This window comes from Mustela putorius, unplaced genomic scaffold (genome assembly GCF_011764305.1).
Source record: "Mustela putorius furo isolate JIRA1106 unplaced genomic scaffold, ASM1176430v1.1 tig00000743_pilon_pilon_pilon, whole genome shotgun sequence".
NCBI lineage: Eukaryota > Metazoa > Chordata > Mammalia > Carnivora > Mustelidae > Mustela > Mustela putorius.
In genome coordinates this window covers 895,031-906,457 of record NW_025421464.1, presented here as the reverse complement: position 1 = coordinate 906,457, position 11,427 = coordinate 895,031, and the positions used below count along the sequence as shown (strand labels likewise).

The 11,427-nt window shown below is 41.1% G+C and overlaps 1 protein-coding gene across 4 annotated transcripts in view; it reads right to left on the bottom strand.

Annotated features, from left to right (window-relative positions):
* Positions 1–583: 583 nt before the first annotated feature.
* Positions 584–11,427, bottom strand: part of CSNK2A1 (casein kinase 2 alpha 1) — a 53,206-nt gene continuing 42,362 nt past the window's right edge. For all 4 annotated transcript variants that reach the window (XM_004746722.3, XM_045084013.1, XM_004746724.3 and 1 more), the window contains 6 exons: positions 9,909–10,019; positions 8,919–9,020; positions 7,431–7,531; positions 6,487–6,635; positions 5,448–5,534; positions 584–3,511 (listed from right to left, as the gene is read on the bottom strand). In XM_004746722.3, the coding sequence (XP_004746779.1) occupies positions 3,396–3,511; positions 5,448–5,534; positions 6,487–6,635; positions 7,431–7,531; positions 8,919–9,020; positions 9,909–10,019 (666 nt within the window). In that variant the 3' untranslated portion in view covers positions 584–3,395. The remainder of the gene's footprint in view (positions 3,512–5,447; positions 5,535–6,486; positions 6,636–7,430; positions 7,532–8,918; positions 9,021–9,908; positions 10,020–11,427) is intronic.

The following is an 11,427-nucleotide window of genomic DNA, read 5'->3' as shown; positions in this document are numbered from 1 at the left end:
TCTGCTATTGAATAAAGCTGTCTCCGTGGACCTCTTTATGTAAGCACCACTCAAACTTTCTAAAATCAGTGTTAGAGCTGAAGAGCAACTGAGAAGACACCTCACCCAACCACACCCTGACTGAGCACATAGAGGACAAGTCCAGAGGAATGATCGTACTGTGAATCACTTGCAAAGTCCGGGCCCAGAACCAATCCTCCATACCAGGGGGCCTGGGGAATCAGGGTTATCAACAGCATAGCAGGTGCCCGATATTTGACATTTACTCTCAATTATTCAATCCCAAGAAAGCAGTGGCCCCATTTTATAGATGATGAAACAGATTCACAAGTTAAGTAACTTGCCAAGTAGCCAAGTAAGTGACAAGACAGGAATGAAACCAATCCTGTTTAGCAACACCACCATGCTTTCTTCACTGACTCTTGAGGTCAAAAACTTCCACTTCAGTGCTCCTCAACCAATCTGAATCCATCCCACGTCACATCTCCATCAACCCAATATTAAATTCAGAGCACATGAGAACTAAGCCATCTATCACACACGGTGTCGGTTGGAGAAGCATACTGCTCAGGCTGCAGGGACATTTCATTTGTTTAAATGTTTTTATTTAAAAAAAATTAAAGACCTTCATGGCACAACTTCTTCCCAGCACAGTTATGTTTTATGTTATACCAATTACAATACAATTACAACCAATAAATCAAGGGGGCGAAGGGGAACTTCTGACTTCAAACTTAAAAAAAAGGGGGGGGGACCACTTCAAACAAAATTAAAAAATACTTAAAAAACCTTTCAGAGTAATTGCCAACACAACTGTCTTATATTGGCATTCCATTTCCTGCCATCTCATCAACGCAGACACAGGTAGTGCTGAGAAATAAAGTGTCCCAATACAAGGTATACAGATGAGGTAATTTACAACAACACAGAAGTTGTTACTCTGTAAACCCTTGCCCCCCACCCACCCGCCCAACTGGGTCTTCTTTTTTTCATGCTTCTGCAGTGACTCCTTAAGTAGCATTTTTTAAACTTCTATTTATTTTAAAAGGCTCCCGGGTGGCATTTCAGAGTCCTCTGCATTCACCTTCCATCTCCCGCAAGGTCTGATGCGTGTTTAGGAGGTTCAGCTGTCTGCAGCTCCCCACATCAGCCTCAGCCACAACTAGATTCTCTGAGCTATAAGGGTGGGATGTGAAGTCCCGATTTACAACCCTCCTCCCCACCTCGAAAGGAAGAATTCATTAGTCGTAAGTGTCCTGTTCAAATCACAATCCAGTGCAAACGAATCACAAACTGCATCTCTGGCACATCTGGTGCTTTTAGCTTCTGCACAAATTCAACATGGTAACCCCCACAGCATTCCAGGGCATAAAAGGGTCAAGAACAATAAATAACCACTGTTAAGTGGCCACAAGAAAGAAAATCACCCTGCCACACAGAATGTTTTCCCTATGGTTGAGAAGCATTGTAAAAGGAGGCTTTAGCTTCCTCTAAAGTTTACCATTATATTCACGAAAGCCACCACCTTGATCAAGTTACTAGAGCCAAGATGGGTTATAAAGTTAGATAAGTTCATTAAATTCAACTCGTGAAATGATTACGCTTGTCTATGGCGCCCAGGCGAGAAAGGCTTATGATCTATAAAGGTAGGAGAAAAGGGAACTAAGACTTTAGGCCTTCAAATATGTTGGAAGAATTTTTCCTAGTTCCCACAAGCAGCTACTGTAATGAAAGAACAGGAGAAAATACAGAGCTGATGGTTTTGCTATTGTGCTTAAAAAACTAGGCTTCCTCAGTGAAGCACCTGATAAACTTAGGTGGTTGGATTACAGTGGAAAATCCACTTTACACGCACACAAACACACAAAAACTGGCGACTTTTCCATCCCCAATCCCTGCACTGCTGAGACACAAAATGAGTTTTATGGCAAAGGATCCTTAATCCCCAGAGACGCTTTGGCTTGTGGTGCTTTTTTAAGGCCTCTCTGCCCTGCCCGGTACCATGGGTCGAATGAGGGGTGTATAAAAATGGGGGCCTTGGGAAGCCTCCACGGTACAGGGCTGCAGGCCCCTCGGATGTGAACGTGAGACACCCACCCAGCGAGACCTTTACACAGGGAACTTAAATCTAACCTTGATAAATAAAACCAAACGTTTATTTACACCAAAGAATTCCAACACTGGATCTTTCACATATGAAGGACAAAGTATTATATATATACACACAGCAAGGGGTGGCAGGGCTGTAACAAGAGAGTTCATAGTTTTCCCACAATTACAGGTCTACCATTTCAGGTTCACTGGAGATAGTGGCTCTGCTCCTACCTCTCAGATACATTTACAAGACTGAGGGGCAGGTCTTCTCACTGGATGGCATGTGAAGGAAGGGGAATAAAGAAGAAAAGAAGGTAGAAAGCTTAAGATGAAACCTGGTGTGGCCACATCTTCCATTAGCTCTTAAAGAGTTGCTAGCATGAAACCTATACAGACAATGTTTTTCTTTTGTAAAAAGCAATAAGTTAAGCCCAGTAAGTAAGTGAATTCAAAATGGCCAAGTCAAAGAAAACTGGAAAAGATTTTTCCTTCCCCTCCCACCAGCTACAGAGCATGTGGGGAGATGAAAGAGGAGAGGACCAAGGTAAGGAGCCCAGGAGGGAAGGTATTAACAGAACCGAAACTAAAAGCAGAAGTGAGCTGGATTTAGGGTTAGGTCAGTAAGACATGATTCATATTGAACAGAAGTTTTTAGGACCTGTCTGCACTTTGGGGGAGATTTTCAGCATCTCAATGAAACAAAGACATATTTCCACTAAATTCACCAGGACAACCCCACTGAAGCACTTGGAGTAAAGTGAGGAAAAGTGACCAGCAGTACACTGCTCTTGTAGCTTGGCCTTAAGCTTGGGCTTCCTCCTTCCTTCCCACCTCCCTTGAAGAAGCTACATTTTTGTAATCTCTGGAGAAGAGCATGAGATATTAACCCCCCATAGTGTGGGATGGTGGGGGAGCAGTGGTGGACATGGAAAAATATCTCCACCCAAATGCAGCAGCCGGGATTGAGGCTGGTTCATCTTTGTTCTTTAGTGATGAGAAACTGAATTTGAAAGGAGGGAAAATTTTTGTCCGTGAAATATTCCACCTGCAAGTAATTTTTCAGGGAATCCCCTGAGTTATGAAAAGTTCGAGTTAAAAAAAAAAAAAAAAAGGAAAAAAAAAAAAGAAAATCAGCCTATTATAATTTTTTTTTTTATGACTGAACTACTATAAATCCACAAGCAACGGTTCAGACACGGTGCTTCTGAAGTATTTCACCCCTCCCCGCCAGGCGCAAGCTGCATCAAGGAGAGCGCAGACTCCCCCACCTCTGCTTAGGCATCAGGAGACAGAAGGGGCCGTTACTGCTGAGCGCCAGTGGCAGCTGGAACAGGCATCCCAAGGGGGTTGGCAGCAGCAATCACTGGTGAGCCTGCCAGAGGTCCAAGGGGTGAAGGGGTTGGCACTGAAGAAATCCCTGAAAGAAAACAGCTAACTGTGAGCCAGATACTAACCACAGAAATCTCAGTCACCAGTTTTACATAGTACCTATTTCAAAAGTGACACAACAGTTATTTTCTCTCTCTCTTTGTAATCTCTACACCCCAGGTTGGGCCCCATAGGGCTAAAACTTAAAATCCCAAAGATCAAGAATCACACACTCTTCTGAGTGAGACAGCCATGCACTCCAGTAATTCTCTGAAGGCCTCTACTCACCCGGATTTCTACAAAGTAAAACTAATTTCAAATTAAAATTAATTTCTAATCAATTTAAAAGAAAAAAAAAATTTTTTAAAGAAATCCAAACTTGGAGAGTTTAAGAAGTCTGTACAAAGCACAGTTAGTAAGTGGCAACCATGTCTGAATTAAAACTGATGCCTGTCTAGGCGTCTATCCACCCAAATTTTCTGCTCTGTAACCTTTGTTAATACAGTGGTCACTACCCATGGGTGGCTACTGAGAACTTGCAATGTCACACCAAGGAACCCTGCTTTAAATTTCATTCTATTTTAATTAATTTAAATAGTCACATATGGCTAGTCATGGCCCTAATGAACAGCACAAGGCTAGAGCCAGAGCTCACATGTTCTTGTATCATGCTGCCTAGTTAGCTGGAAGCTTTCAAAATTACCAAAAGTCATTTTCAGTGAGGAAATGCTAAAACTGTGTTTTAGAATTTACTGCCATTTGGTTTCTTCTACTCATCTGAATTACCTATTAGACTGCCCTCTTCAATCAACCAGTAAATTTTCAAATTGTTATATATGTATTTTTTAAAATAGGTAATATATTCATATGGTACAAAATATCAAAGGTTCAGAAGAGTATATAGTAAAAAATTTCTCTTGCCCTTTTGCTTGTATCCTTCCTGAAATATTTTATGTGTAAACATGAATATAACTGTGTAACACTGGGCATATAAAAGTCATATATAAGGAATGTGGTTATAGAGTTATCTATTCTTGTCCACTCCTGGTCTTGGACATGGTTCTGCATTTTGCTCTTTTCATTTCACATTATTCTGGAGCTAAAAAAGAACATGAGATACTTACTCATTCTTTTCTCTGGCTATAGAGCTTTCCACTGAATGGATGTCCTAAAACTGATTTAACCAGTTCCTTACTGGGAGCTGTTTTTAATGCTTTGATATTATAAATAAGGCTACAATTAGCAGCCCTGGATATATATCATTTTGCCCATAGGTAAGATACCTAGAGGGTAAGTCCTAGAAGGTAGCTAGTTCTTAAAAAACAAAAAACCAACTGTGACAACAATTTAGTGAGGATGTGTCAGTAAATGTCCTCACTATCACAAGAACACCCACATGGATGTTGCCCACATGTATAATTCTTAGGGGATGAGCCTATAGTTTCTTTTAGAAAACTGTGTATTCTGTACACTCACTCACTCTTGATTCATGATGACTCAACAATAGTAAAAATTAATTGTATACAAGCCTTTACAAATTTACTAGGCACACTACAGGCGGTCTGGAGAACCATTCTTAGACACATACATGCCTATGTATAAACCCCACTTTTATCTCCACCCCTAATTTCTTAATCTTGCTTGTGAGAATCATACAACCACAGTCATTCTAAAATAAAAGATAAAAAGATCTCTTTTTACTCTCCATGGTTTGTTGGGGACTTTGAAGTCCTTCTGGGAGAAATTTTTGGGACTCTGGCCTAGAAGAGACTGCTCATGCCCTCCTCAGTGTCACTAAGAACACCAGATGTCAAACAGCACGCTGAAAGCTGGTGAGGAGACTGCACAGGGAAGTGCTGCCAAGAAGATAATCACTACGGAAAGGAGAAGGGCCACAAGAAATCAGGCCACAAAGAGAGAGCAAAACTAAGAATAATTACTGACTTCTACTTTTGTCCCCACAGGGAAGTTACCAGTGAACTGACCTGACATCATATTGGCGCTGCTGACAGGCGTACTGCCCCCCGGCATGCTAGACGAGCCCATTCGAGCCTGGTCCTTCACAACAGTATCTAGAAAAGAAAAAAAGGGTTAGGCTCTTCTATTCCAGAAGAACGTTAAGGTGGCAAGAGCCTTCACCATGAATTCAGACAAGTAATACAAAATAGGACTATCTTTCTTGTCAAACTGTGGTAGAGGCCAACTCTTAAACCAAATGGGAGGAAGGTGTGATAACTATCCACAGCAGAGCTAATTTAAAACAAAATGATTTTGTTAGGTTTTAATGAGACAATACAACATAACCTGGCCAAGACAATAATATATTATCAGAGCGAATTGCTTTTATTGCAGTCCACAGCTCAGCTGGTCAAGCATGGTGCAAAACTGGCCAAAGCTACAGGTTTTATGCAGGTTGATGCTATGATCAGACTTCACGCTCCATTTCAATTGGCCTGTCAGTTTGCTTTAGGTCTGAAGATTAGGTAAGATTATAATCAGTTTACTACAAAACCATCTCACCACTCCCCAGGAAGCAACTCAACATTGAAGCTAATGTCACAGTGAGGACAGTGTGGGACTAAGTGGCATTTTCACCCAGGACAGCAGTTAGTTATGGTCACAGACCTAGGTTAAGGTGTTCATACAGTAGATGTTCAAGCCTCCTCGGTTTTCTCCAATGAATGAGTCCCAGACAAGGTCAGATGAAGGGTTGCTATGCTAATCCAACTACTCCAGACTCAAGAAGCATCACCCACACAGGAAGAAAAGCAGTTTACCCAGGAATGATCATGCGGCAGGCACAATGTTAGAAAACTACAGTCCTCTGAACAATTCTCTAAGACAGCTGCCATCACTATCTCCATGTGGAGAAACCAAGGCTCACTAACTTGACGGCCAGCTAAGGGAAGCTGGGATTTCAATTCTGCTGGGCCCAGAGCTTTCATCACAACACATATTCTCCCCTGCCTTGTAGAGTCGGCTAGGTGGGCCTGCACAATTGGTGGAGTGGACAGTTCGACTCACAGAAATAGGGGTGCTCCATGGCTTCTCTTGCCGTGAGCCGTGACTGGTGGTCGTATCGCAGCAGCTTGTCCAAGAAATCCAAGGCCTCAGGGCTGACAAGGTGCTGGTTTTCACTGTGGACAAAGCGTTCCCATCGCTTACGGGAGTGTCTGTAGAGCCAAATGGGGAATGAGAAATGGACCAATGGGCACAGAAGCCCAACATTTTACTTCTACATCTTCTTTAGTGGCTAGGAGCCCAGCCACTAGCAAAGAGAGATCAAAACTCAAGAGGGTAGGTCTTCTACCACTCTGCCACTAGGAAAACAACAAAACTGAATGGAGAGACTAGAAATAGCAGTGTTGCAAAGAGAAATCTGGATCCCCATGATTCTACAAAACATAATTCAGGTTACTATAGGACTAAGTGCTCCAGTATAGCAAAGAGGTCAGGTGCTGGGTTAATCAGATCTTTCCTACCCCCACATAAATTCCAGACATCTCTGCCACTTGACCAGCAAAAGGCTTTTTGTCAGGCAAATCACCTAGTTAAGTGGTTAATGAATTTGTCTTTTGTCTAGTTCCTATGGTCAGAGTAGACTGCAAGTAGGTCTTGAAGAATGCATTCACTTTTCCTTTACTCTTAGGGTTTTGTCATTTGCTAAATCAAGAGATTTCGAGTTTTGACTCAACTGTAATCCTTCTCCTGAAACCTACAATTCATTCACTGACAGAATCTGCCATCCATACTCTCCACACTCAGAATGCTGGTAAGTGAATCTGGAAAATGGACCATTCAGTTCAGTGCTTTTGCCACAAGCCAACCCATGCAACACCCTGCCTCACCAGACCACCGAGACACTTGCAGTGTTGGCAAAGAGAATGTTAACTATTTTGAGGATCCAAAGTACCTGTTCACATCCAAGTACTTAAGGCACAGAAGCACAATTTTGTTTTATGACTTACCTCCCTAAGATATCGTTGAAACGTGGATCTAATTCAATGTTGTATTTGTCAATATAGTCATATAAGTCTTCTGTCCCCAGAACCTTGGCTATCCTCACCAACTAGGATCAAAAAGAGACAAAAATCCACACCCCAAACACATTACATAATTCAGTCAACCAGCCATAAGTGAATTAACAGAAAAGGATCACTATGGCTTAAGTTATGAATGTGAACTCCTCACAATTTATTTAAAATTTCTGGGTGTCAAGGTGGCTCAGTTGGTTAAGCGTCTGCCTTTGGCTCAGGTCATGATCCCAGAGTCCTAGGACTGAGTTTTACATCAGGCTCCCTGCTTGGTGGGGAGTCTGCTTCTTCCTCTACCCTTCTCACCTGCTTGTGATCCTTCTCTCAAATAAATAAATAAAATCTTAAAAAAAAAAAGTTTCTGTGCATGGCAGAAAGGGATTTCCATACAGAATTTCCTAATTATTACTCAATATGATGGTGTCAGGAAAAAGCAAAATGGTCTTATACCATGGTTCCTTCCCCTTGAAACGTCTCCCCGGTCAAACTTTATTTCCCGCCTTCACAACCCAACTGAGGATGTCACTTCTTTTAGGAATATGCTCTTGTACTCAGACCACTCACTCCCACTAACTGCCTTTTATAACTGGTCTACTCTGACATTTACGACTGCAACTTATTTCCTGGTATGTTCTGTTCCCTTACTGGATAGACTATGAACTATTTGAGAGAAGGGACTATTCCCCCCCCCCCCACCCCATATTCCTCAATCTTGCATGGTCCTAATAATAGTTACTGATTTTAACTGAATTCAGGTGCTATTCATTGACCCATTTAAAATGACCATTGTGCTCAAACAAGACAACAGTACCTTCCATAAGGTCCTAGAATCATTCCAGATTCTTTTGAATGAAATGGCCCCTTGATCTTCAAGGGGAAGGGGAGCTAGTATAAAAAAACACCATCCATATTTTTACTGACAAACACCAACTTAATCCATAAAAAGAGACAAAAGGATCATAGAAATACCATATATAAATCAGTATGTTGGAGGAAACATTCCCAGCAGCATGTTGGGGGAAACAACTCTAATGAAAGCTAACCACTTAGGAGATTCCAAGGTAATGTCCCATTTCTTAAACTACTGTTCTTTTATTTGTATGTATGTTTTATAAAATATTTTACATGTATATTTCACAATAAAGCAAGCACATTAAAAAGGCTAGGAGGAAAACTCTGATTTCAAAAAGCTAAACTGGTAGCTCTCAAAACACCAATCTGAAAATCAATGTCGGCTTGGCTGAACAAGTGATAAACTGTAAAATATTTTAGGGGCCCACCCTAAGAGATTCTGAATCAAAAGGTCTTAAGTGGGGGCTGGTCATCTGTATTTTAGCAAGATCCATAGTTTCTAGTGGGTAGGCAGATCTGGCCAGCACTAAGTTAGCCCACTGGGCTCCTTAATGGGAACAACATTATCACCTGATCATAATTATCGTGTCCATGGAAAAATGGCTCCTTCCGGAAGATCATACTTGCCAGCATACAACCCAAGCTCCACATATCCAAACTATAATCATACATCTGCATTAAAGTAAAAAAGTCAGTTATCATACATAATAAAATATAATTTCAAAATAAAAATTAGTATTAAAAAAAAACATATATATTGCTCCATTTACTCAAAATCTGAAAACCAGTAAAACCTTCATGTATTTTCTGTTTTTTTCTATGACCCCACCACATTTCAAAACAATCCATATTACTATCTGGAATTACTTTTTCCACTTACCTTAGAAGGTCCCAAATTGTTACAGCCCATGGGAAACTTTTAATGTATAGCATTATTTTATTGAATAAATGTTTAAGACAGTGTTTTTTCATCACCATTATAAATAATGTTGTGAAGAATATTTTTATGCACAAGATGTTTTCTGAATTCAGGTTTATAGCCTCAGGACTCCAGAAAAGCAGTTTCTAGGACAGAGTCTGAACTTTCTATCTGATAACAACACCTGGGAGGACCAGGCATGAAAGGTACTTCCAAGGACTTGGTTTCTGTGAGGAGAAAGAGGACTTTTTCCCTCCCCGCCCCACCTTTGGCACACGGAAGGTCTTTAGAGTACAATTTAGGAAAATCACAAAAGAACATTTTTGAGTTTACCTTAACGTTGGTTAAACCTAGCACACAATTCTCAAACTAGCTCTGGAATTTCTGATTAGAGAAAGTATCTTTGGTGTGTCTTCTCTTCAGTTAGAGCAAATGCAGATCTATTCTGATTCTCCTGACATTATGATGATAAAAACAACATAAGTTATGATGGAGGAACAGAAGTGACTCATACTTTATACTCGAATGAAAGGGACAGCCATGTTGTGCATAAATAGCCTACTCAAAAGCACAAAACGACATTTTTCACAAATTAAGTGAAAAATACAAGACTGAAATTTTATCTGCCCTTCTTTTCTCACCTGATAGTCTACAAGTAGCTCAGGACCTTTGAAGTATCGGGAAGCAACTCTGACATTATATTCTTGGCCAGGATGGTAAAACTCAGCCAAACCCCAGTCTATTAGTCGTAGCTGAAAGAAAAAAAGAGAATAAATCATAAGCAATTTTATTTTTCAAGCTACCCCTCATACTGCCATCAGAGTATTCTTAAAAATACCAGCCATGTTACTCTCTCTTTTTTAAAAATTTTACTTATTTATTTGACAGAGAGAGAAAGATCACAAGTAGGCAGAGAGGCAGACAGAGAGAGGAGGGAAGCAGGCTCCCTGCTGAGCAGAAGGACTAATTTGGGGCTCGATCCCAGGGCCCTGAGATCATGATCTGAGCCAAAGGCAGAGGCTTAACCCACTGAGCCACCCAGGCACCCCGCCATGTCACTGTCTTTTAATTAAACACTTCTAGTAGACCACTTAAGTGCATTTAGGATGAAAATCAACCTTCTTGGGGTGCCTGGACTGCTAAGTGTTAAGTGTCTGCCTTCGGCTCAGGTCATGATCCCAGGGTCCTGGGATTGAGTCCCACATTGGGCTCCTTGCTCAGTGGGGAGCCTGCTTCTCCCTCTACTTATACTCATGCTCTCTCAAATAAAATCTTAAAAAAAAAAAAAAAATCAAACTTCTTGGTTTGGCATACAGGGTTCTCCATGACCTAGCTCCTGTGCTCCAATAAACAGTTCCTGAAAAACACCATCTCATTTTGTAATTCTGCACAATTTCTTGAATTGCTCCTCTGACTAGAAAGAATGTCTTCCATTGTCCAACCTAGACTAACTGAACATATCCCCATCTTTTGAGATATTAAAATTAGCCCTTCAATGAAGTCTTTTCTGATTATCTAAGTAGAATTAACCCTTGTCTTTAGCTTCCTGAACCTCAAATATATTTAACAGAATCTACAACTCTCTATTGTATATTTGTTTTCTACCTTTCTTTTTCTTTAAGATTTTATTTATTCAGGGCGCCTGGGTGGCTCAGTGGGTTAAAGCCTCTGCCTTCGGCTCAGGTCATGATCCCAGAGTCCTGGGATCGAGTCCCACATCAGGCTCTCTGCTCAGCAGGGAGCCTGCTTCCCCCTCTCTCTCTGCCTGGCTCTCTGCCTACTTGTGATCTCTGTCTGTCAAATAAATAAATAAAATCTTTAAAAAAAAAAAAAAGATTTTATTTATTCATTTGACAGAGACACAGAGAGAGAGGGAACACAAGCAGGGGGAGTGGGAGAGGGAAAAGCAGGCTTCCCACTGAGCAGGAAGCTGATGTGGGGCTTGATCCCAGGACTCTGGGATCATGACCTGAGCCAAAGGCAGAGGCTAAATGACTGAGCCACCCAGGTGACCCTTTAGCTTTCTTTTTCAATTTTGCACTATAAGCTCCTTGAGGGAAGAGACTATGTAATTCACTTCTGCAATTTTTAGAATTCAACACAATGCCCAGTACACAGAAGAAAAATATTTGCGGGGTGCCTTAGTAGCTCAGTAGGCTA